This window comes from Amphiura filiformis, chromosome 9 (assembly GCF_039555335.1).
Source record: "Amphiura filiformis chromosome 9, Afil_fr2py, whole genome shotgun sequence".
In the NCBI taxonomy this organism is placed as follows: Eukaryota; Metazoa; Echinodermata; class Ophiuroidea; order Amphilepidida; family Amphiuridae; genus Amphiura; species Amphiura filiformis.
In genome coordinates this window covers 50,739,864-50,767,694 of record NC_092636.1, presented here as the reverse complement: position 1 = coordinate 50,767,694, position 27,831 = coordinate 50,739,864, and the positions used below count along the sequence as shown (strand labels likewise).

The 27,831-nt window shown below is 36.7% G+C and overlaps 1 protein-coding gene across 5 annotated transcripts; it reads left to right on the top strand.

Moving 5' to 3' along the window:
• Nucleotides 1-677: 677 nt before the first annotated feature.
• LOC140161116 (lysosome membrane protein 2-like) lies at nt 678-26,987 on the top strand. 5 transcript variants are annotated; one of them, XM_072184518.1, is made up of 13 exons: nt 678-881; nt 5,557-5,691; nt 6,433-6,593; nt 7,176-7,320; nt 8,188-8,391; nt 8,742-8,883; nt 9,509-9,578; nt 10,799-10,980; nt 11,933-12,054; nt 14,299-14,372; nt 18,153-18,204; nt 20,177-20,362; nt 23,316-26,987. In XM_072184518.1, exons 2-13 carry the CDS (start codon nt 5,581-5,583, stop codon nt 23,358-23,360), a joined length of 1,494 nt encoding a protein of 497 aa, XP_072040619.1. In that variant the 5' UTR covers nt 678-881; nt 5,557-5,580; the 3' UTR covers nt 23,361-26,987. The 5 variants fall into 5 exon arrangements, with proteins under 5 accessions (XP_072040619.1, XP_072040618.1, XP_072040620.1 ...); XM_072184517.1 differs by lacking the exon at nt 14,299-14,372 and adding an exon at nt 16,851-16,924 and having other exon boundaries at nt 5,541-5,691; XM_072184519.1 differs by having other exon boundaries at nt 5,541-5,691; nt 20,177-20,332.
• The last annotated feature ends 844 nt before the right edge of the window (nt 26,988-27,831 follow it).

Genomic DNA, 27,831 nt, shown 5'->3' with positions numbered 1-27,831 from the left:
TGGAAATATTAAGGGCCAAAAACCTGCATTTTTAAGGTGTTTTTCGTATACTGTGACAATCAAGCCCAAAGATGAAAGGCTAATTTCAGTTTAAACATTCTAATTTTTGGAAAAAACATGTTTCATTCCTAAAACAAATAAGTAACACAAAAAAGTGAAAATTAGAGTAAAAATTCGGCACATAGGCCTACATAAGATTTTGAATGCTTAGACTTGTTCCAAGTATTAGATTTTTGTGACTTGATTGTCAAAAAACATGCCGAAAATGCATATTTTTGGCCCTTTTTGCAAGGAATTGGTAAAATTAGTAACTTTTTCTTCAGGTATAGTACCAAATGAATGATTTAAAGATGAGCTATGTTTCATTTGGCAGAACTTGATAATATTTTTTTTTTAATCCCAAAAAATTAGTGCTGTATTTTTCTGCAATAGGGAGTTGGGCCTAGACGTGTTTGATTGGTTGAAAGTTTAACATTCTCGTCATAAAGTTTTACTTATTCTTCCTTCAAATACCCTATAAGTAAAAGCCTGTAAATATCAGCGCTTGAATGATGCCTTCTAAAAATGAGAATATCCTAATGATCGGAAACGATTGTTCCCCGAGTTGTAAAGATTATTTTTGCAATGCGTATTTTACACGTTAACTAAAAAAGTAGAACACATCACTATCAGCCAAAGTTACGTAAACATCATCACGGGATCGGCTGAGTTTTTGGCTTGAATCTTTCGCAATGTTTCCATTGAAAATCAGAAGATAAATTGTCAATCGGTTGTTCAAGATCAAAGTACGTTTCAGAGAAGTGTTGACAGACTGATCCAAGTAGAATAGTAACCTTTGCACAACCTGGTCTTTACAGCTTTGGGGGAAAACAACTGTAAAGGTAGGTGAATTCGGCAGACACGACATGCATTCCATCATGTGTATGCATCATTGCATGCATGTCACTTGTGATTTAATAGCCCAAGGTACTCACACCCCCGTCACTATGATTTCCACTAATACAACAAGTCATACCTAGAATATTTTCTCAATTTGAATTTTATCCTTTTTAAGTATGACTGCTTTTACCATAAAATTTGCGTCAATTCCCGATGCATGACGCTGTCATCATTCCCAGGGCATGGTCATTGATGATGATGATATGTGTGCCACATAGTGTAGGCTCCGATTGCCGATTGCATAACGTACTACGAGTACAACTGGTAACCAGCCAAAGCCGGCACTGTGCAGTGCCGGTCTGCTATTCAATTGCATGAGTGACATGTATTTTCAATGTAAACTGCCAGGGCAGGGTCTTAGCTATACGTCGAACAACTGAATACATGCACAACGTACGGACCAATATATTTTTGTAAACATTTTAGGCCTATAACAAAATGTATATTTTCGTACAATTGTACAACTATCGTTTCTACCCTATGACCTATAAAAGTTACCTGTTATTAAAGTGTCCGCAAAAAACTGGTCATCGCAAGTATCTTTGATGCTGAAAAGTAACGATATTCACGCAGGGACAGGCCGAAAACCTTACCTCGATCGTAAAATCCAGCCCATGCATGTCATAAATAATTCATTATTGCATTGTGTAAATGTCACTGATTGTGTCCACGTATTGTTATTGCACCTGTTAAAGCAGAAGTCATGCTGAATTTATACTTGATCGCTGGATCACCATGTGAATTCGCCTATTAAAAAAAAACACCTCTACGACCAGGTTGTTAAGCATCGAGCACGCTTACTGGCTTAGCAAATATCCAATTATTTTTGTAAACCAATCAGGTTAGACGTACTTTACTGGCGGGTCACATTTATTCATACCGTAAAAGGCCGCGATGAATGGTGTTTGCAACCAATCACAAAACGGGTTACAAATAAATAAGGCGCCCATCTGAAATTTTGTACACGTCCATGATGACGTCATGCCACGAGGTAGCCGGAGGCTTCGCTTTTCTGCTAGCTTTAAAAGCGAGCGAGTGGTATAAAGTCAGTTTCACACCTGTGATTTATGGAGCATATCATAAAATCTCTGAGCACCAGTGCCGTACTATTACGCTGACTTTCGTATTCGGCGAGGAGGACGATTTCGACCTCCTGGTTTGTTTACAAACAGAGAGGTAGACAAAAAACCGTTCCGCTTGTCCAAAAACTCAAGTATCAGAAGGATGGTCCACAATAGCGTAATTCACGTAACCTGAATAGGGATTAAAAAGCTGTCACGTAGAACCATGTGCTTCTATTGTCCAATTTGCCATCAAGATTTCATATGGAAACAGTTCAGACCCAGTACACGATCATGTCAGAAATTAATATTTTGTTCTGGGTCTGATTATTCTGACTATCTGAGCACATACACAGCGGATTTGACAGATAAAAATGACATTTGCAATTCTGAGCAACGGGATTCCATGAAATTGAAGATTATGTAAGTTATTCTACAGGAGCGGTAATAATTAACAGCTGGTCTGCTGTATTTGAAGTGCATATTGAAGTTTGTAAGTTTGTGACTTCGTACGTTATGTGCAATAGATATTACAGGAAGCTTAAATTGGCACGCTTTCCTGCAAATTGTCTGTCGCTTAGGAAAGTTATTGGGAGTTCAGGGCACGTCACACCGAGTGTGACGTGACCTCGCTGGGCATAGGTCTTAGCTAGGCACCCGTCTGGCCGTCATTTTAGACGGGGAGTTTGCTCCTGGGACGGGCAAAATTAATGCCTTTGACAGATGCTGTATTATAAATTGAATGTTTTGAGAAGCTAATTGACCTTTTTAGTAGACCCAATTTGTAGAACAAGGCCATATCAGCACATATTTGAACTCTTTGAACCCCCAATAGGCTATAGATGTCTGGTAAATGTTTTAAAGGTCAAATTAGGACAAGCAATTTTATTCAAATGACGGGCAACCCTCAATTTCTAGCTAAGACCTTGAAACTGCCTATATACGGTTATATATGGTGATCCACCCAACAAAAAAATCACGGTACATGCCGTAGACTAGTATAGATCCCTGTACATGCTGTACTAGATTTCCACTGTCCTTCTCCGTACGAAGGTCTGAGGCATGGCATATCTCGTCCAGGGTACACAGTATTCAATTTTTTAAAACAAAATAATGAAAATATCACTTCTTACCATTCCTCACGTGAAGATAAGACTAATAATTATAAGACTTAAAGCCATATTATAACATTTGCTGAGGAGAACGCCCTCAATTTTTTTGTTTAATTCTGGTTTTTACACGATTGTAATGTACTTTAAGTCAATAAAGATAGACTTTGGGTGCTATAGTTTTGTCAAAATCCGAGATTTTTAATAAAACGATGGAACCGGCGTTTTATTAGTCGAACACATATGCACAGTACGTTACACGGCGTGTGGGATACACATACACACACACCCGAGGATCGTGCCGTATTACAACCAGCTGGAGTAACATGCATGGGCGCTAGTAGTAGTAAATTCCAATTGTCTATGCTTTACCTCACTTGTTTGGCTCAAAATTAAAAGGGGACATATCTGACAGTAAAAGCTAACAATTTATGGAAAATAAATACTAATCTATTTTTACAGAAATGTTATAATATGGCTTTAAACAAAACATAATTTGGTGCATGTGTGAAAAATTTGGGTACATTCAAATTTGATTTGAAGGTGTGAAAATGACCAAATTTGTGACCGTAACGATCGTCATTCGTCACCACAACAAAAATTTAATCTCATAGAGATAACACGGTTTACTCATGACGGTGGCGAGGAAATTACATTTTTTTTGCTGTGAAATGCCGATTTTAATACTGATTTGATGAAGAAAAGAGATGCAGGAAGTCTTCATAGTGTTATTTTTAAGGATAATATCACAAAACTGAATATGTGAGTATGTTTATGAATGTAGAGAATTTTCTGGAAGAATAGACACCCCTGGTCCAAGGCCTGCCTTGGTGCCTTCATAGTGGGGTCCTGAGGGATGTATTATAGTTACTGGGCCAGTTTTTTCCAGGTATCAGGGAAGCTGCGCTATAGCATTCATATTATGATTAACACAATAGAAAGGATGAAATTTTGACAAAGAGGGAACCAACATGAAATGGAATTTCCAGAGTGGCTTTGCCGGGATAAATGCGCACATCTTGGGTCTAAAATAAACCAAGGAAGAAGTACATTTCAAAAATACCTATAGACAATTTTAATGACTTATCCTTCACTTTTAGACAACTCACAGTGTCGTCAACCTGTAAATAAATATTTTTTCCCTGCAATGAATCATGTCTTAATACTCCGTTGGTGAGCAACGGGCGATTGGTATTTCACTGTACGCAAGAAAAGGGAGTCCTATCTGATTGGCTAGAAACCGATCGCTAGATCGCTCAGTGATGAAGTACAAACTCAGATGTAGAGATGTATTCAATTCCATTTAAATCAATACCGTACCTATTCTATTATTGAGGCAGATTATAAAGAAAGTTGTATAGTGTTTCAATGTGCTTTACAACACCGTGGTCTTAATACTCCGTTGGTGAGCAACGGGCGATTGGTATTTCACTGTACGCAAGAAAAGGGAGTCCTATCTGATTGGCTAGAAACCGATCGCTAGATCGCTCAGTGATGAAGTACAAACTCAGATGTAGAGATGTATTCAATTCCATTTAAATCAATACCGTACCTATTCTATTATTGAGGCAGATTATAAAGAAAGTTGTATAGTGTTTCAATGTGCTTTACAACACCGTGGTCTGAGCTGAATGGGCTATGTATGTTCTTTTCATACTTATTATATTCTCAAATAGTTGAATATATCACATTATTATCGTACGATTTAAAAACATTTCAGTGAAAATGCAGTTAAATATATGTGTTGAAAGAACACGATAATTGTATCTTAGTTAATTGAAATTCCAGTGAGTTAATTGAAAACAAAACCTGGGTTTTACCTGACAATCAAATTTTCTTGTAATGGCAACATCATATGGGGTACTGAGCATGCTCAGATCGTAAAAACGTGTATGAATGGAAACGCTGTGCAACTCATAAACAAGTTTGGTTTTTTCAAGTCATACATCTCAGATTATTTGTGACATGTTCAAATTGTGTTGCATATCAATAGACAGCTCTAATTTATTCCTCTTTACAACAAGTTTTACCACATTTGAAACAATCACAATTTTCATAGCCAAGTCCTCATCCTATGAATGTAGTGGAGTCTCAAACAGAATGTTGAGCACAGAATAATGATATGAACATGTCACAAATAATCAGTGGTGGCACGGTGTCAGGAATTTTTTCGGGGAGTGAATTTTAGGGTGGAAAATCAACAAATTTTGTGTCAAAAGTGGAATTTTTCATAATTTTGTGTATTGTGTTTTTACTGGGGGGAGGGGCAATGGGGGTGGGGGGGGGTGGGGCAAGAATTTTGACTTGTAGCATTTCCCCTAAAAAAACTTGCCAAACTTTTTTTTGAGGAGTTCATGTTCAATTCAAATGTATAGAAGCACATGGCCAACCTAATCATAATGATCTTGACATATTTTTGTTATTTTGCCAGATAAATTTGTTTGCAGACAGACACATAAGAGACTCCCAAGATGTCAGGTGGGGCGTTGGTTGTTGGTGCTGTCCTGGGTGCTGTTATGATAGTGTTAGGAGGAGTGTTCTTCCCTGTATTCGATAAAATCATACATGATCAAGTAGTCAAGGTAAGAAGGCTTCAAAATAATCAAAATTGCTTTGGTGTCCTGTAGTGTTGCCTTTGGTGCCCTATAGTTTTGCCTGTGGTGTCCTGTAGTGTTGCCTTTGGTGCCCTATAGTTTTGCCTGTGGTGTCCTGTAGTGTTGCCTTTGGTGCCCTATAGTTTTGCCTGTGGTGTCCTGTAGTGTTGCCTTTGGTGCCCTATAGTTTTGCCTGTGGTGTCCTGTAGTGTTGCCTTTGGTGCCCTATAGTTTTGCCTGTGGTGTCCTGTAGTGTTGCCTTTGGTGCCCTATAGTTTTGCCTGTGGTGTCCTGTAGTGTTGCCTTTGGTGCCCTATAGTTTTGCCTGTGGTGTCCTGTAGTGTTGCCTTTGGTGCCCTATAGTTTTGCCTGTGGTGTCCTGTAGTGTTGCCTTTGGTGCCCTATAGTTTTGCCTGTGGTGTCCTGTAGTGTTGCCTTTGGTGCCCTATAGTTTTGTCTGTGGTGTCCTGTAGTGTTGCCTTTGGTGCCCTATAGTTTTGCCTGTGGTGTCCTGTAGTGTTGCCTTTGGTGCCCTATAGTTTTGCTTGTGGTGTCCTACAGAATTCCGCATTAGGTTTTGAACTTGAGAAGGGCTTTGAGACTAACTATTAAATTATAATGGCCTTATCAACAATCTAGTTTACTGAGCCTAATTATTGTTCAAAGAAACTGTAGCAAGTACCAAGTTCATTTTCTGCATAATTTCTCTGTCTTGTCTTTTGATTTTAGCAAGTAGTTTTGTACAATACTAACTCCACTGGTTTTGGTGAGTGGAAATCACCCCCTGGGGACATCTATATGCAATTCTGGTTCTTCACTCTCGCGAACAAAGCTGAGGTGCAAGACGGAGCAAAGCCATACTTTGCGGAAGTAGGACCATTCACATACAAGTAAGTGTCACACGGTTGAAATTTAACAGGATCAAGCTATTATTGAGAGAATCAATGTTATCCTTTACTCAAGAAGGTCTCCATTACATACCCCAGTAGATGTGCTTGCTGGGTATTTATGCTGAGTGCATTTCATTTTGGAACAATTGTACCAATAATTTGTTTGTTTTGTTTTTTTATTTGAAAAATCCAGTAAAATTTCAGGGGAAAACAAAACTGGGGAAAAAGCATTTCCCAAAATTAAAACAAAAACCACAAAATCAATAAATATCTTGCCAATTCTCAGTGCTGTACAAACTTATAACTTTTGTATTAAATCTCTTTAAAGGTCTAGTCCTTAACAAATTACAATATAGATCTCCCATAGCATAAGACATATTATTTCTTTGTATGGGGTTTTGTGTGTGTGTGGGGGTGCGCCATGTGTGGGTAGTATTTCCCATTTGTCATATCTTTGTACCCATAATGAAATTCTTTTCAGCCAGTTCAGCACAAATAAAAAGCTTATCAGTGATAAGAAAAAATGACATTGACCCAGACTGTTCAGTTATTTGCTTTTTCTATTCATTTTATCTTTTTCAGAGAACACAAACCAAAGGGTAATATCACATTCAGTGCAGACAAAAATACTGTCAACTATACGTCACCTAACTCCTATGAGTTTATCCCTGATATGTCAGTTGCTGACCCTGACTACAAAATAACAACAATTAATATACCTTTGTTGGTGAGTTTTATTGTGTTGCATTTAATATTGACCATTTGAAATGTAATTTAGACTACACAAACAGGAGGCATTATGTTTCCTGGGATCCATTTCACTAAACTTTACGAAGCTATGTAAGTCTCGAATCGTTCGTAACTTCTGACGAATCGTAAGTTCCGTTTCACCTACTGAACAATACCCTTTGTAAGTAATACTGGATTTACTATAGGGACCCTTCAGTAAAGTTACATCTAGTATTGGGTATTCGTAACTTAAAAACGGTTACTTGAGTTACGAAGGGGTAAAAGTTTAGTGAAATGGACCCCTGGTTGTACGTCAGTCAGTCAATTAGTCAGTTAGTCCATTCTTCTAAGCTTGCTCACCAACATTTCAGCTAAACCCACAGCAGCGAATTGTGTCTTCCCATCATGCATTTCAACTAAACCCACAGCAGCAAATGATGCTCTCCCATCATGCCTTGCTTCAGAGTTTTAACAGCCAGCACATTGATAACTTCATGTATTGCCTTCAAGCAAAAGGGAAGGACCTTTGACCTTTTTGACCTGTAGTGGTCAAAATTATTTATTACGATTTTTAATACAAAATATATTAAAATTCTTGTTTGTCTAACGTGTTATAAAAACAAAGAAGTGAATCTCAGACAAACTGGCCATATAATAAAAGAGAGAAAAAATCAGAACCAGTATGAACTCGTGATTACATGATTTCAACTTAAATTCTGACAAGCTTTGAGACAAACTCTTTTCTTATGATGGCCTTAGTGGATTTTTTCACTCATAATCATTCATATTGTATGATAAAAACTTGTTTGTATCCAAAATTGTTAATCATTCACTAACAACATTCTTTCTTTTCTTTTTTCAACAGACGGTAGCAGATCAGCTAAAATTTCTGCCATCTTTTCTACAGAAACTTGTCCTGGAATTTTTAGAATCATATGAACATGAGGAAATATTTTATGAGGTGTCCATCCATGATATTTTATGGGGTTATGAGGATCCTATGCTGGTATTGCTGGCAAAAGTTGCCCCTAGCTTGGTTCCAGAGACTACCTTTGGTATATTTGTTGGAGTAAGTATCAGACTGGCCAGAATGAGCTAAATCAGCAATATTTACACATTGTTAACAGTGTTTTTTAATCTTTAGAAAATGGGTCCATATCATTATGAACACGGCAGAGTGCCGAATACACAAAATTGTTGTTCTGAGTAAACGGCGTTCGAAAATCTTGGTACCATTCCATTGGTCCTTCTAAACATCAGGCCAATTTCCACTAATTCTAGCCTTTGCTCCCCTCTATTGACGATCCTGGATCCACCCTGCATACTGGTCAGAATGACCCTATTGGCAAGAACAGCCCTATGCAAATGAGCTAAATCATGAATATTAACACATTATTAACACTAATTTATATTTTGTAGAGAAATGGTTCCAATGATGGCGTTTATCAAGTATATACTGGCAAGAATGACCCTATGCAAATTAGCAACATAGTATCATGGAAAGGCATGACAAAGCTAGAATGGTGGACCACAGACGAAGCTAATGCTATCAATGGATCAGGTAGGTGGTACCATGGTTATTAAGGGGGAAGACGGGGTCATTCTAAGTTTGAAATTTCTGACACTGTTTTATATTGTATCTTTAAGAGTAATGATGTAAATAAATGCATAGGAGCATACATTTTCAGGAAGGAAATGATGCAAGGAATCCCAACTAGCACTGCAGATTTCTGACACAATGAGAAGTTTTTAAGAAATGTGCTAAATTTGCAAATTTCCATCCACCATAACAACTGGCTTTGAATTTCCAATTGGCAGAAACCTCATATTTATGTTTTAAAGACACAGCGCCATAATCAAGAACGTGCAGGCAGGTGACACTTGTGATTTGCGGATCTCTTTGACTCTTTTGGCATTTGTTGAATTTTTTTTATAAACATACATTTTATTTTCAAAGAAATGACATGCATGAAGCCATCTCCCAATGAAAGGGTAGTTTGTTATCATATTTTCACCCATATCTCAAAACAAAACTAATCATGAGATCTCTTTTTGAGCAAGATTACTCAAACCTCTCCAAAAATACTCTCATTCAATTGTCTTGTGTTTGCTCTTAATTATTTGAATTTATTAAAATAAAGCTAAATATGAATGAAATACTCATTTTCTGAATTTCATATTTTCAGATGGCAGTTACAACCACCCATTCTGGAATAAGGATGATGATGCTTATGTGTTTTCTTCAGATATATGCAGGTAAGTGCACAGGTCAGATCTTTTTATGGGGTATCCTATATGCAGAGAAGGTATCTTACCCTTCCCAGAATCCTTTGCAACATTATGCTTCATTACAGCTAATGACACTCCTATTACTTTGTACAGGTTCCCTTTGTTTTCATATTGAGAAAGACTGGCTCAACATGGGTTGATAGTCAAGAAATAAACATCTTTGCAAGATCTGCAAACAGGCAAAAAAAAGTCTCAGCATCACCCGATAATGATCGTTCCATGAATTGTGACAGACAAAAACTGCTACGCATATACCACATATTTTTATGGTCTTTTGTTTAAACGTGAAGACACACAACGCTCTATCGCGTATACGCGAAGACCTGCAACGCTGGCGTGATTGTTAGACACGCACAATTGAATAATCGGCCCTCATGAATATGTGAGAATTCACAGCATACAAAGCACAGCAGGCCTGTGAAATCTCCGCTACAGAGCGGAAATCCGCTTTTTTCATTTTTCTGACCGATTTCAATTTCCGCTTTTCAAAAATCAAAAGTGTGTCTGTGTACTTCTGATAGCATTACATGTGTGTCGCAATAAAAACGACTGGGAAATGAGATTAACGATGCTTGAAAGGTCATGAACCCGGCCCATACCCGGGTCATGAAACGCAGGTCATAACATCATCGCGATATTCTTTGATTCCTCGTTCTTACTCATTGTGTAATATGTTTGTTTGGGAACTGCGCCCATCGGAATGAGTTAAAAATGTCGTTGTGGTACCTGTGGGGAAATACGAAATATGTGATTGTTAAATGTAAGCGATTTTCAATCCGAACCATCCATCTGAAGTTTCACATTTGATTTCATAAAAATCATATGGAATTAAGAGAAGATACATCATGGCTACCATAAAATGTGATTTTGTCAAGCGACACTCACATTTAGGCCATGAAATGGAAGCTTATAATCTTCAATTTATTGCTGGTGAAATATGCGCGGAATAGCATTGAATTTGTACCGTAGTTTGGTAGGTAAATTTTCCAATTTTTTTCGAAACCCACTGGTTGGTAAATTTTCCGCTTTTTTTTAAAAAGCCATTTCACACCCCTGGCACAGGGACTTTTGATTCTTGATAAATAGTATGTAATAGTCTATGGTCTTGCATAGAGGAAGTCCATCAATTTATGTGTGTACCTAACCAAATAATGTCTGTTAATTTAATCTTGTCACCTCATAAACAGGTCAATCATAGTCAAATATGAGCAGGAAACCAGAACAAGAGGGATTCGAACCTGGAAATTTTCAGCTCCATCATATTCTATGCTGAATGGTACAGCATATCCACCCAATGCTGGCTTCTGTCTTCCTGATATTGACCACTGTCTTCCTAGTGGGTTACTCAATGTCAGCAAATGCCAATTAGGTAAGTGACAGCTATCTTTAGATTGAATGATACCCTCAGTCTGTCAATGTAAGTATGTACAGCACCAGAATTCATCATGCTCTATCACCCTGCCAACTTAGCAACACACTGATGAGTTGTGTGTAATTTATGTGCAGACTTTTCAAAAAAATATCTGGGGAACTGATCCTGTGCATTGTCCTAATTTAACCTGTATCTGTAATTTAAAAATGGGCTATTCCAGGTAAAATCCATTCACCTGTTGCGGAAGACATGACCTTAATCTCCCACACAGGGGGTGTAGATTTTAAATGGAATCACTCATTCAGGTAACCTATTTGAAATTCACACTCCCTGTGTGGAAGATTAAGGTCATGTCTTCCATATGGGTGTATGGATCTCAACTGGTATAGCTCAATGTAGTTTACAAAGTGAAGCCAATCTCCATTCACAACCACACAAAGAAACAACAGACACATCTGAAATCATGCTAGTATATTTTTATATTTTCTTGTGTCTGTCACTTATGGAATAGATAATCCAATGATATACACAGTTGAAAGATGATGAAGCATTCATGCAGTCCTTCCATCAGCTGACATAGCCTTTGCTAAAGACTATAAACCATTTCTGTATTTGGTACTTTCCTGCCATTGATGGCATGATGAACATCGATATAACCTATTATAAAATAATAAAAAAGGGGGGTGGGGGTCAAAAGGGGGCTTGTGGCCACTGAACTTAGGAACACTTTACCATATGGGGGAAACTGTCTGACCAGAAATCATTTTAAAACATATCTGAAAATGCACTTATTTAAAATTGCATACTATGTTTTGTTGTTGTCTATGTATCTTTGTAAAAATGCTTAGGGATTTTGGTGTAAAGTGCTATATAAGTATGGTTTGTTGTTGTTGATTCAAGAGCCCTCTTGTTGATTCCTTTGTCTTTTGTTATTTCCCTCTTTTTATAGGTGCACCTATCATTATGTCATTACCACATTTTCTATTTGCTGATGAAGAAAAGGTAATAGATCAAGTTTATGGAGTCAGGCCAGACATAGTGGAACATAACACATACTTCAATGTGGAACCTGTGAGTAAACTGGATTTATCATATATGTAGTGGTAGATAAAATGATAAAAGAGTTTGACTTCAGGACTATACTATTTTTCGCTCGCCTGGAACATCGATGGGTGGTCTAGCATCTTCAGCAGATGATAATGGTGTGATAATATCTTGACTACAAGCGGGATAGTCCTTACTATAACATGATGTCATTGTGTCAATCATATGACATCATCTGTAAGGACTATTCCAATTGTAGACAACATATCATCACAGCATCACCATCTGCTGAAGACGCTAGTCGACCTGACGAAAAAATTCTCTTGGAGAGTGAAAAATAGTGCATTGTTGAAGGAATTAGATGTATCAAGCCAAAACCACTATATGTTGTAATAACTGAAATTGTTCCTCAATATTATATAGGATGTATCTAAAAAAATGATACAATTTTTAATATTTTCTTTTTGTTGAAGGAATTAGATGTATCAAGCCAAAACCACTATATGTTGTAATAACTGAAATTGTTCCTCAATATTATATAGGATGTATCTAAAAAAATGATACAATTTTTAATATTTTCTTTTTTGACAAGAGATATTTCAGAAAAAAAGTTGTTGGTGATGTGTAGCATGATTGAGTCAGGATTCTGTTCTGTATGATTTAGAGGTTTTGTTTTAAAGTAGCAGCCATGCCACAACTCACCTGGTCTGATTTCTATACATTGAGCCATAGGCAATTCAAGAGAATTAGGGAAAAGTAAACCACCCACCCAAAAATCCCACTGGAGGGCAAGCAAACAATATATTTTTTTGGCCTTATGTAAGTGGAAAATCTTATCTCAATTTTCTCATTCTCATTATGATACAAGAGCAAAGTTAATATTGTCTTTTATATTATCCTGTATTGAATTAATATAAGAAATACTGCATGCAATCAGTGTTCATGTTGTGTTCAATTCAATCCAGTATACTGGGGGACCATTGATTGTATCAAAGAAAATACAAGTTAACGCATACATGAAGAAGAATAAACATGTTAGGTAGGTTTTCATATTAAACCATATGTCCCATGTTTTCAAGAAGTACATGCTATTTCCAGTAGTGAGGCTCACATTAGGGCTATTCCAGTTGACATCGATACACCCCCTATGGAAGACATGACATTACTCTCCCACACAGGGAGTGAGAATTTCAAATGCGGTTACCAAATGGGTTGCTCCCTATGTGGGAGATTAAGGTCATGTCTTCCATAGCTGGAATAACCCCAAGTCACATGCTGTCTCTCAACCACACAGCTTATGCAAATTCTCATGTCCAGACTGTATTTATTATATAGTCAGCTTCTGAGCCCAGATACATCAATTATGTGGTCATAAATGTTCCCATTCAGCAGGGTGTGTCCAGCCTACAGCTAGAGATACAACCCATTCAACACTATGCCATTATACTATGATCAGGGGTCCATTTCACTTAACTTTTAACCCTTCATAACTCAAGTAACTGTTCGTAAAGTTACAAAAAAACAATTACTAGACATAACTTTACGAAGTGTCCCTGTAGGAAATCCCTATTAGTTTAGTGAAGTTACGAATGATTTCGGGACTTACGAAGCTTCGTAAAGTTTAGTGAAATGGACGCCAGCTCGTATTAGGCAAGAATTATTCGGATTTGGTCAATTCACAAAAGTGCATTAGTCACTGAATATGCAAATCGCAGTTTGCGTAGGTACTGCGCCCAAACTGTGTGTACGCCATTGTATATCAATCCACGATGTTATGAGTCCTGCCTATCACAAGCTGATCGGAATACATTGTAGTAGCCATTTGAAAGTGTTCAGGATTGATGCTTGAATTAACATTCCAACAAACACATTCCACTTAACATGCAAATAGTTATTTATATTGGGTGATCTTTCAACCAAATAATTTTTAAGGTGCACTAGCAACACAAGGAGCACCGGATAAAAGTGGATTGGAGTTAAAGATGTCCTATAATTAGATTGCAGGGAGAAAGCAAAAGTTTCCAGAAAATATAGCAAATATGATCATGGATTGGCTGCAACATAAGAGTCCATAAGAAATTATATATCTGTAGTGTATGGATTTTATTTCAAATCTCTGTGTAGGGTTTACATGACTTAATATGTTGAATTTGATTTCTTGATAAAATTTCTTCTAAAAGTTAATTGTGTAATAAATTCTATACACACATGTGTATTTGGTGTTTGCATGTACAATAAAAAACTTAAAACATTAATGTTAATTTGATACAGTACACAGGAGGACCATTGAAAATCCAAAAGAAAATCCAAATAAATGCATACATGGACAAACATGAATCCATTGAGTACGTACATGTAGATCCTTATTATGATTCGTAGTCGTATACACAGCTGGGTTCTTTCATGAGAGTTACCTCAAAATCAAAAAGTATGTGGTTTTGCCAATGATGTCCTTTTTAAATGATTGATTTTACAAACAGAGGAAGAGGCTTACGCATCATACACTGGAACATGGAAACTAGCGCACGAGATCAAATTAATGATGCTTAATCGTTATTCTTAATATATCAATATACAGGGGAAAGAAGAATTACGCATCGCACACTAGCACATTTAAACATGAATTTACAAATGGAAACATAACATGCATAGGCAGTTATACCAGAGAAAAAACTCCGGTCATACCTGCCTGTGCGGGGACTTGAACCCCAGACATCTCACTTGTCGGGCGAGCGCTCTAACCACTGAGCTACACAGACTGTCCCTGATAAACAGGACTCAAGTCTGGTACTTATGGATATGAATTTTACTTATTTTGTTTAGGAATACAGCAATATTTCCAAAATTCATGAAAAAATAAATTAATCCATGCATGATTAAGTGATACACGCATACATGACTAGACCAAATTACTGATAACCTTTGACAAGTGCGTACTTCTGTAAAGTCAGAGCTAAAAATGCATGCAGCGCAAAGTTCATTCATAAATTTCCACGCGGCAACAGCAGATTGCCTCAGCAACCAATCAGAGACAAGTGTGTTTCAATACACTACATACGCGCTGTACGCTTAAAGTATGCCCTCGTCTACTGCATAGGAAAAGATTATAAAAGTCATGAGAGTGTATATGTGTTTACCGACAAATGAGGACACGCACATGACATTTCACTGTGGACCATTCTGCAAGGGGACCGTCCTCGGTTTCAGAGGTCTACAAACGACCACAATTGTACGTATAGTTCATATGCGAGATTCTACCTCAATTGTGCATTAAATATTCTGTCCGCAGTTGCAAGGTAAAATTGCATCTCGTACACATACACGCACAAAATGGCGAAAATTTCCTCGGTTTGCCAATTGGAATGCGTCAGACATTCGTGTTTGCATAGTCCTAATTAAACTTTGTCCAAGTTTGGAAGCGAACACCTGTAATGGTGTGTATGTGTGTGTAATAGTTAATCATCAGTTCACAAAATTCTTTTAGGGAAATCGCTGTATTTCCTAAACAGCATAATTTGATGATTTAAAAGGAATACTATTGGTAAACCCCCATACTCTGTGCTCCTGAGAATCAATATGGATATTAATTTCAAGTACGCTAAGGAACTTAGATACACCCTGTAAATGATCATGATGGAGCCTAGCTGTGTAGGGTTATTATGTATAAGGCTAACAGTAGCGCACCAAATATGGCTGAACATGCTTTACTTTTTCACAATCCAATGGAAATCATTTTGCAAGGAATGAAAATGCTATGCATCTAATGTTTTTTTTCCAGTTACATATCTATGTTTCATGTTTTAAATGCATGTACAAAAAGCTGATTGAATCATGCTTGGTGATGCTTAGTGCTACATAAATATGAAATGCATTCAAACACCCTGGACACACACAACTTCTCAAAATGTAATGTATGTTTCACACATGACTTGAGCCCTGACTAGAATTACTAGCAGGGCTAAATACCTATGCATTTCTTTAAATATTGCTTGCTTTCAAAAATGTCCCCAAATAATGCAGCAAAAGCTGGCTTGTAAGCTTATGGAAATGAATTGTCAGTTTGTCCTTTAAACTATGAAAATTTTACTAAGTGATGTATACTGTTTTTGCAGCACTATACATTATTTTTACATTCATTCATTCATTCATTCATTCATATTTATTCGACAAAATCGACAAGAACAATAAATATAATCAATCACAAATTATCACAAATTTAGCATATGAAATACATGGATACAAGCAAAGACACCAAAAAGCCGAAATGCCAGGATAACCCATAAAGTCTAGCTGCAAATGTGTAAACTTATTTCCAATGGGGTCCAACATAAAGACAAGACGGTGCCTGGGACGGAGGACAAAACAAGCAAAAGGACAGAAAGGAACAGGTTACACAAAGGCAGCTGACTCTTGGGTTAACGCTCTTCTGGCAAGGTGTTTTTTTATGGCATATTTAAAAGTATTTTTGTCAATAATAGCTTTGATTTGGGATGGTAAATTATTCCAATCAAGTGTGGATTGATAGAAAAAAGACTTTTTGGTGTAAGATCCTACTCTCGGGACATTCTATATTACTATGATATTTTAAGACAGGTGAGAATTCAATACATACTTCTCTTGTTTGTTAGATTATTATATCAGTTCAAAATGTTCACAAAATTGGCTGAAAGTTGTGGTGGGGAGTGGTGGGGAAACTGACTGACAAGTCACTTCTGTAAGCTGAAGATCCACTGACTAACTGGTATCAGTTGAATTTTTTGCCTGCTGTTTGCTTTTCATATTATATTATATTATTGCTTTCTACACCAACTTCCATTATACAGCTAACAGGAGCTCCTCTAGAAGTTGCCAAGCGCATTCAGATTAATATTTTTATGGAAAAAAATGCAGAGATAGAGTAAGTTTAAAAGATGTGTGAGTTAATGCTAAGGTAGTTATGTCAGAAATTGTAGTCATAGCTATGGTAGGTGGCCCGCCCACCACTGACGCTATTGGACATTTGGACAAGCATGTAGGAGGACCTTAGATTGTGAAAAAAATGTTTTGTGTTCCTAGCTTAGTTAACTATATACGAGGGGGTATCAAAATGTTTTAGAAATGCCCAGAAGTGAAAGAGCTATATCAATGAAATTTTGTCAGTGCAATCACTGGTCCTTATGTACACTATGGTGCAAAATGGTCTCATAAGTATATGTTTACTTTTTTACAGGCGACGCTAGATGCTAATAACCTGCTGCCCCAGTTACTGCGCATAAACTGCAAGATTGAGAAAATTGAGGCAAGCGTTATTAAGATCCTGCATTTGAAGGGTTGCAGTGCCTAGGAAATCGATGATGAAATGAAAGTTATCTTCGGTGGTGATTGTGATATTGTCACTGTTGCTTTTTGGAAAATGAATTTTTATTTCATCACAGATTTTTTGGGAACTTAATCATGCTACATGCCTCATTTTACTCCATTTTGCTGGTTATGCGGTTAGGCAGGTACTGACATCTAGCTTCTTATGAGACCATTTTTGCATCAGAGTCTACATAAGGACCAGTGATTGCCCTGACAAAATTTCATTGACATAGCTCTTTCACTTCTGGACGATTTCTAAAACTTTTTGATACCCCCTCGTAAATATACTTCCACTGCACAACTATATAAATATACTTCCACTGCACAAATTGTTGCATGAATTCATAATAATATACAGTGCTTGCTATAGCGCAATACCAAACATGTTCATTGCGCTTTAATAATATTGTCTTGTGCCAAAATGCTAGCTTAATAAAGGTAAAGAGTAAAAAAAAAAAACGTACCATTTCTTGTTTTCTCCTTCTTTCTCCTTCTGTCTGAGTTTTTCTTTTGTGTTTTCTGTCTTTCTGTTTTATCTTTCTTTCTTTTCCCCTTTTACCTTTTCTTTTTTCTTCTTTTCTTTTGCTTCCTTTCTTTTCCATTCCTTATTTCTTTCCCTGTTTCTCTGTAATACCATCTGTCATTCTCAATCCTGCTATAATTGTCTTTATCTTTATCCATTTTGCTCTTGTCTCTCTTCTCTCCTTTCTTATTGCTGTCTCCTGGTGAGGCCTATCTCTATGTCTATTATTTACAGATTATTTGTAATCATTTTCTTTTCACAGTCAAATGAAGAACCTTCGCACATTAACATTTCCATTGTTGTGGCTAAATGAGGTAAGTCAGTGTGTCCTAGAAAGGGTAGATAATACCAAATTCCTGGGAGTACTCATAGACGAAAACTTAACATGGAGGTGTCATATTAACTGTATAGCAAAAACTATTTCAAGGAATATTGGTGTAATGAACAAACTCAAATTCTTTGTACCAGATCGCATTCTTTATACTCTATATTGTACCTTTATTCAACCTTATTTGAACTATGGAATATTAATTTGGGGAAACACATGTAAAACATATTTGGATAAAATTGTGAAACTCCAAAAATGGGCGAGACGGACAGTTGCCAGTAGTCATTACAGAAGTCATACAGCCCCCTTGTTTGCCAAATATAACATTTTAGCAAACAATGACACCTATAAATTAGATTTGGGAGTTTTTATGTATAAGTACAGTATTAATGAATTACCGAGCTTATTTGACAGTTTATTTACCCTACGATCTAATATTCATGATTACCAAACAAGAAACGCTAATAACTATAACTTGACTAAAAATAGCAGGGTTTTCACCGATCACGCTGTCCGTACAGCTGGTCCTATATTATGGAACTCATTGCAAAAATCTTTAAGAGCGTCTTATTCAGTGAAACATTTCCGGAACGTGTACAAAAGACACTTAATTTCAAAATATGATTAATTGACGAGCATTGTAGTTTTTTTTTTTGTTGTTTCTTGTTTTTAATTTTTATTATTTGCTGTTGAATTTTCTGTTTGGTAACTTTTCTGTTAAAGGGGATGGCTACCTCTGGCCTTACTGGCCTTTCGGCCATCTCCTCCATGATTCTTTGATGGTATTTTAATGCGTATTTTGTATTTCTATGTGAATTGTGGAAATAAATAAATGAATGAATGAATGAAATGAATGAATGTCCAGAGAAGATAGCTTACCCTTCCCAGAATCCATCTGGACGAGCATGAAGAGTACCTGAAAACCCTAGTGCAGAAAGTTTCTCAAGCAGAAATAAGAAATGCAGAATTTATTGCACAGCTGGGAGGTGGAATGTCATAACATAATGGGTCTGCTCAATATTCCCTGGGCATCCAAGATGAGGCCACCACAACATGAGTGGCCATCTTGGATGTGCAGGTGAATTTAACTGTTTATAAGAAATGCAGGAATTTATTGCACAGCTGGGGGGTGGAATGTCATAACATAATGGGTCTGCTCAATATTCCCTGGGCATCCAAGATGAGGCCACCACAACATGAGTGGATTTTGGAAATATCTTCCACAAGGAGAGTATGTTTTTCAAATGAAATTGGTCAGGGTTAATCATTTTGAAACTCATACTCCCTCTGTATTATGGTTTTACCTATATCTTCCACAAATGGAGTGAGTATTTTAAATGGAAGTTACCCAATTGTTTATTCTATTCAAAACCCATACTCCCTCTATGGAAGACTTTAGCTAAATCTTCCACAGGGGTAGTGTGGATTTTAAATGGAATAGCCTAATGGTCATCATGAGCTTGTGCCATTGGCTCAGTTATATGCGCTGTAAGCAAGAAATGGGATTTTTCTATTTGCGCATTTATTCGCTGTGAAATTAACCCTAACCGAACTGAAAGTCACTAAAGCTCACTATGAAAAGCACTGTGAACACTGCGAAACCCCCCTACCCTCCCCCATGGGTACAGGCCAGTGATCTTGTGCGTGGCATTAGAGGAGTCGGCGGGTCGAATCCCAGGGGTGCCAAGGGACTTCTTTGTTCATCTTCTCTCCTTTTTTGTTTGTTCTTTCCCTTCCGATAGCAAAAAAACACGGGTTTGGTTAGGGTTAAAGAAATCTTAAGCTACCGGTACATATTGTGAAGAATTATGATGTGAGGAATTCTGACAATTTGAAATGCCATGAACTTTGCTGGTTCAGTTGTGGTCTTGCCTACATAGGTATGTGCGGTGTACAATTATTGTCCTGTAGAGAATCCTACTAATTTTCTCACACTTTTGTTTTGTTTTAACTTGCAGAGTGCAACAATAACTGTAGATGGTGCCAATAGCTTAAAGAAGAGTCTATCACTACCACTCTTAATAACCGAGTGTGTCAAGTGGGGACTTATAGGTCTTGGTGCAGTGGTTCTTATCATATGTTCAGCATGTTTTATCAGGAGAAGATCCCCAAGAGTAAGAAGCCTTAGTGATACTGCCATAAATGTGAGTTACTAATATCATGCTGCTATTAATGTGAGTTATTATACTGGGAATTTCAATTGAATGAGCACAGCGCTTGTATATTGCGTACAATGCGAACGCATGACCCTGGATATAATAATTAAAATACTAACCAATCACAAGTGAGTTGGCATGGTTGGATTTACTTCTGCATCACACATACGCGAGCATTCATCAAACAATGTGCACGGACAGTTGTCACGCTGCTCTGCAGCTGTATTCATTCAATTGATATTTCCCAGTATAATATCATGCTGCCATAAATGTGAGTTACTAATATCATGACATCCCCAATGTTTGTTGATAGCCATCCCACTGGGGTACTCTCAAGTTTTGTTTTGTGTAAGGTGGTGATGCCAAGAGTTTTAAAAAAGTGGACCCATGATAGCTATGTACCATGATAGCTATGACTAGAGTCAGAAGTTTACCGTTTTCTGAAATCCATTTTCCGTGTTATAATCCGTGTTGTAATATTTGTAAATCCGTGTCATGAAAAAAGCTTAAAATGTATAAACAATGATATTAATGTCACAATAAAGTGTTCAATATCCCGATCAATATGCTCTGATTGGAATATAGGCGATAATAGGCCGACTATTACGATGTTTGGAGGGATATAGGGGGTTCATGCCTTGGTAATATACCTTTATTTCAGTATTATTAAACAGTATTTTTATCATAAAAATTGACATACACAACTCTTAATTGTTTTTAACATTTATTTCTCTTATCTTTTAACAATTTTTGTCACATCATACAAAAATGTCATTTTCCGTGTTGTACCTCCGATTCCGTGATTTTCTTCCGTTTTCCGTAAAACGGAAAACTTCGGACTCTAGCTATGACCCATCGGTTTATATAAAGCCCAGATTTGATGTCAAAGACAATTGGCACAGTTTTTACCAAATTTCTAGAGATATTGGTAAATTTGGAACATTTAGGCTGCAATGGGACAAATTGCAGCTAATTGTTTTAAAGAGTTTGAAAAATTAACCATCGATATCTAAAAACCTGGACATTGATTACTTAATGGCTGTCAATTCCTGCATGGTGATTTGTACTGATACCCCAGCCCATGACCCTGCTGCACATTGATCTTACTAACAATGCTATACAAACATGGAATGGTTGTGAGTATAATAGGAAGAAATTTTTCTTGGAACTAGTAAACAGGACTAGTAAACAAACAACTGTTATTGGGTATCAAAATGAAAAGTCATTGTTGTAATTGTATTAATGAAATCAAGTTTCAGCTTATCTATGCTTGCCAGGATTATTATCATAGCATACTAAATGCATATTTGCAATATTTGTTGGGGTGTGTGCAACGCTTCTGAATTACGAGGATTAATTGCCATAATAAGAATTTTTTGCCCCCTTTCAAACCTCCTATCCTTACCAGATAATCAACCAAAAAAATAATATTTTATCATTCCAAAAGAAACATATTTTGGATGTTGGTGATAGCACTGTAACTGCTGCAAATTTGACTGACTTTATGGTAAGCTTCCACATGTGGAGAGTTTTTTTTTGTAGCATGGTTGTAATGTTTGTCCATCCCCTGTCAAACGAAGTTTGCCGGCCATGCCAAACACATTTTGGAAAGGGTACTATAAAATGCACTCCGATGTATATGTGGCTGTGTGTCTGGCTGTATGTGCAGAAAATGTTAACCTTCTAATGTTAACCCTTGGATTGTTCTGTTGATTTTTCCCACATGCTTTAATGGATTTCAATGGAACACAAGGGAGGGCCCTTGGGTACATTGTTGACAAGTGTGATGTAAGCAGGTGTGAGGTCAAAGGTCACTTGAGGTCATTTTTGCAACTGCCTGTAAACAGCTTGGTTTATAATATTGGATGACAGTGGATGACAGGAACTAAAAGAGATTTGGATTACAACAACTGTTTCCTTATTAATGTCAAACAAATTTATAGTGTATAAAAATATAGCAGCTTGAAAAGCTGTCATTCTATAATACTAGTCTCTAGTCATTCTATAATACTAGTTTCTTTAAAGTCTCCGGTATATATGCTTTATACTGCATATCCAAATTTAAAAAGAAATAGGGAAGCTTATTATTTGTCCATCATTACTTGTATTGTTTCTTTCTGTCTTTGTTTATTTTTAAAAAAAATTCTTTATTTGCTTGCCTGCCGAATTTTTTTATTTTAGTAATTGAATAATTAGTTGCTTTCAGCATACTCAAATTCTTCAATGCCTAAGCTTTTGCCTGAAGACTGCGCTTAATTCCACATTTTAACTGATAATGAAACTTGGGGGAAATAATGAAAAAGTTACCGCATTTGTTTCCTGAAAATATGTGAGGGAAAACACAGAATCAAGTGTGAGGGGCCTAGCCTACCATTTACATTTCACATGTGAAAGTATTAGACTAAATCCTTCCGCTCATGAAAATATTCTCATGTGACTTTGGTTGTGCTCCATAGTCGACTGCCTATCGGCACCTGTGCAGTGTGTACTGTGCCATTGTGACAAGATCATGCTCTAAAGTACTTTGCAGTCAAGTTAGCTCATTTGGTAATGCTAGACTCAGATGCATGAGTGTGTGATGGTACAGGTTCAATCCCCTCTGCAGTGTCATATTTATGTTGAGCTAGCTTAAAATTTCCTGTGCAAGGAACTCATTTATTACTACTTATTGCCCTGGTCTACCTAGTATAAAACTCAGGAAGCTGATTCTGGGTTTTTTTCTGGAATATGGATAAGGGTCTGCAGTCCTGTATAGAGATGTGTCTATGGAATGATTCTAATTGGTTTAGGTGTGTATTTGATGAAAGTTGTTGATGACTTTCTGTAAATTGCGATGGTTGTATATAATTGCACTATTTGAATCTTTGTCTTTTTTGTTGTTGATGAATAGTCTTTTTCTAATTTGTTTCTATTGTTTTTATTTTGTCCTTTCTACATACAGACTTCCAATGGTGACTTATCTGAGACCACACCAATACTGAGATGAAATACACCAACAGAACTACCAGAATATATCAAATTTGTCTACTAAGAATAAAATCTTTTTTACCTCACCCACAACACCTGTGAAAATCTTGTATTATAAGCTTCTCTAAGTGAGAAAATGACAAAATTGAAGCTTGCACATGTTGCTATGATACATTTAATTTTCATGGTATTTTTTTGGAGTGTTTATGTAAAAATTACATGCCATGTCATGGTCCATGCATCAGTAATTGTCCAAGTTTCTGCCACTTTAAAAAAAAATCTAAATGATCTATTTTGTAGATCTGTTAAGACTGAGATTGCTCAGAATGGTTTCATATTTTATATGATAAGGCTATGTAATAGCTATGCAAAACAGGACAATTCTGTGCAATTCGGGAGATACTATACTCGGCTCATGAAAACTTTTTATAACTTAATTTGTATATTATATATAATATATATATGACATGATCTGGTCAATGGAGGCCAAAGGCAGCAAATTTGAAATTGAGATAAAGGCAAAAAAATATGGAGTAAAAGACAATCAAATACTGAAGAAAATACACATCACAAAACCAAGTATGATAGACCTTTGGTGTTTTCAGTATATGATAGCCTAATGTTTGTATAAGGCAATAATTATACTAACTCAATTTTTAAAAATGCCTCCTTTGGCCTCCATGGACCAGATCGTGTCACATATTATATGATGCGATCAAGCTAAATGAGTTTGATATCAATCAAAATCAAAATTCAGTTTCCAATTTCATTACATGAGCCATTCTGAGAGCTTTATTTTGCTGGAAACCCTATTATAATTAGACTTATGGTTACAGATATATGGCCATTTTAATGTTGCTCAGAACACTAAAATACAAAGGAAGTTGAATACTATTATTGGCTATATCTCATTTCTCTTGATCACATCACATATTAACAACTTCTACAACATGAAAAGAACACACCTGCTGGTTTAATTTTGAAGTCAAAAGTGAAATAGATCAGTAATGATCCAGAGGATGATTTTGGAACTCCCATAATCCATTGCTGAGTGTTTAACACTAGGGTTTCAACTGCCACTTAAGCTAACAAGTCCCACTGAATTCTAATGAAAATATGTTCTTTTAAAACTGCCACAGTTTAGTACCTAAAGCATTTTCAACCCTGATGTGGCAGTGACATCAAAGCATTGAGGCAGCTGTTACGTGCACGTATCTATGTGGCTTCTTTAAGCGTGTGCATGTGTACGCTAGTGCTATTAGCGAACACTAGTGATTTGTAGCTGCGCCTATTGAAATGCACACTGACGTCACTGCCACGTCAGGGTGGAAAATGCTTTAGTCAGTCGATAGGACAAGCAGGGTTGCCAAACCTGCGATTTGGTAGCCCAATTGGGCGACTTTTGAAGATTTTCCCTGCCACGTGACAATTTCCTGTCCCATAGAAACCGATGGTTAAGAAAAAATTGGGCGACTTTTCAACATTGGCTCCCGCAACTTACGGTAGTCTCCTGTCACATAGGAACCAATGTCTTGGTTCAGAGAAACATTGGGTGACTTTTCGATTATTTAACCCACAATTCGGGCTCAAATCTTTTGATAACATTGAGGACATAAAAGAACTGTACGTATAGAGGATACTTCACTCTGTCTATGGATCAGATTATTTGATTATTGACAGATGTTTACTCAGTGACATTGCAGTTTAAATAAATGTAAAAATTCCAGTACAGGTAAGATTGGATTGTGTGCTCATACATTCAGCTGGCTACATAGTTTGCCCAGTGAGTATTGGGAAATGCTTAAATCATCCTATGGACCACAGTGTGTTAATGATCCACTGTGTCAATGACTTGTGAGGATCATCCTTTGGTAATGATCCACTGTGTAAATGACTTATGAGGAAACAGGTGTTACACCTGTAGCATGAAGTTACTGTGACCTACTTATGATTGCATGACAGGTGGTAATCACTATGGTTTCCTGTAACTCTTCTTTTGAGTGCCTTATTTTTGTATATTTAGAGTTCTGCAAAAACTTTTAACTATCTCGATGTCAAAGACCCTGTGTACACAGAGAGATGTTGACCTCAATTGCAACATTGAATTCAGATTGCGACCAAGGATTAGTATAATTTATCTTTCCATGGTAGTCAACTTGAAAGCAAATTGTGAATTTGACTTTTTCATCATCACTTGCTCAGCCTCATGCTTCAAATAACCATTAGTGAACTCAACTTCTGCAAGAGTCAAGTTTGAATTTAATAAAAGTTGCTCTGGGTTGCATTAGAAGTTGAGTTCAAAATGAAGAAGTCGATACACAAATAAAGTTGAGTTCAAATTTAACTAAAGTTGACTTCAGGCTCTGTATAAACAGGGTCTTAATTTAGGAGGTAATGTGATTTCTCAAACATTATTTGTGACCAGCTCCCACAAACTTGAAACATGTCAGCATACCTCATGTTGGGATCTAATTTTGCAAGATATCTGCCATAAAGTTGTAAACCTTTGAAATCAGACTTCTTGATTTGATTGTGGTGCCTATTTAGTGTTTTTACATGAAACTTTCAAGCACTCATGGCAAGTTGTATCATAGTTTTAGAAGTATACATGCTACAAATCAAATGTGCTGTGTCTTTATAAAGCATATTCACTACTCTTCACAGCTTGGTCAAAATATCAACATTTGAACATATTCCTAGTTTGTGGAAATGAGTCACATTTGTGACACAATCTAGTCCATTGGGGCCAAAGGTGGCAATTTGAAATGTTTGTAAAAGTAATGATTATACTATAGTATCTAAATATTCAAAAATGCCTCATTTGGCCCCCATGGACCAAATCATGTCACATTTTATTATTTTAAGGCATTTTTGTACACCATTTTATTCAAGGCTTATATTTCTGTACAGGATGTTTGAAATATGTTGAGATCATGTAAAGTGTGGAAAATTGATTTTCAGGCAAGTGCAATGTGTTGGTGAGTCTGCTGAAAACAAGATGATAACAAGTGATTAAGATGTTTTTATAATTAATTTAAATATGTAAATTTCTTTCTAATTTTGCCATTGCAATAATATGGACTATGTACAAAGTATACATAGTGATACTGGATGGACAAGCTTTTCACCCTCAAATTGCAAATATTTACTGCATCAATTTGTAATTCTATCATTCAGCAGTAGATTAAACTGAACTACTTGCATTGAACTACTTGCTGTCAGCAGTAGATATGGCACCGATAAACTATGTACTATCAGCAGTTAGATGGGGCATTGATGAACTATGTGCTAACAGCAGTAGATACGGCATTGATGAACTGTGTGCAATCAGGCACCGATAAACTTTATATACCTCATCTAAAGATTCACGTCATCTGATTGGTTAAAAGAGCGGGCATAGTTTTGACTATGCCCGCAAAAGTAACTATTCCCCGGACATAGTTCTGCGTGTGCGTTGTTCCCAGCGTAAAATGATATTACGCACGCGTTAATGTCTTCGCGTTATAATTACGCGGAAATCGCAGATTGTAATCTGTGCCGTTCGCATTGAAACTATTAATTTCTCTTCCCAAAATCGATGCTTTTAACCAAGCAGATGACAAGAATCTTAAGATTTGGTATATAAAACAAATATTGACTGCTTTTTATTCGGAACATGGTTCAAATTATAGGCCCGCCGTAAGCTCAAAACCATGACTATGCCCTCGGCTATGCCTCTGGGCATAGTCATGGTTTTGAGATCACCTTGGGCCTATAATTTTAACCATGCCCCTCATAGCAGTCAATATTTGTATAATATACTATCAGCAGTAGATATGGCACCGATGAACTATGTGCTATCAGCAGTAGATAGGGCATTGATGAACTACTTGCTGTCAGCAGTAGATAGGGCATTGATGAACTATGTGCTATCAGAAGTAGATAGAGCAGTGAACTACATGCTGTCAGCAGTAGATAAGGCATCAGCTCTAGATAATTGATGAACTATATGCAACCAGCAGTAGATAGCACATTAATAAACTACTTGCTATTAGCATTCTGAACCATTTTGTCAAATATCGAAGTGGTAAAGGGTACTCAAATCATGGGATTGTTGTCTCCAAATATTTAAATTAAAACTATTTTAGGAGCACCAGTATGTAGAGCATGTTATTATTCTGTGTGTTCAGATCTGAGACCATTCAGGCAATGTAAGGGTGACACTGACAGGCAAGCCAATAGTTGTTTTAGCCAAACAACTTTTGTTGCATTTTCTCAACCTGTAAGCGTAGGCTGTATTCAGTTGGGTGGTACTATTATCAGTGTTATTTGATAGTCATAATGAATCGGAATGTTGTTTTCAGTGGATACTTTAAAAGTAGAAATTTTTTCGCTACGTTTATTTTTGAACTTTTTCACATTCTAAGCAACTAACGCAAAAATAAAAACACACAAATATATTCTTTTTGTTTATTCAAATTTTAAATTCAAATCAAATAAGGCATCTGTAG

Coding starts and splice junctions, on each gene's coding strand:
- LOC140161116 (XM_072184518.1), top strand. CDS start 5,581: ATGTCAGGTGGGGCGTTGGTTGTTGGTGCTGTCCTGGGTGCTGTTATG. Junction 8,884..9,508: donor TAATGCTATCAATGGATCAG/GTAGGTGGTACC, acceptor TCATATTTTCAG/ATGGCAGTTACAACCACCCA. Junction 18,205..20,176: donor CATTGTTGTGGCTAAATGAG/GTAAGTCAGTGT, acceptor TTTAACTTGCAG/AGTGCAACAATAACTGTAGA.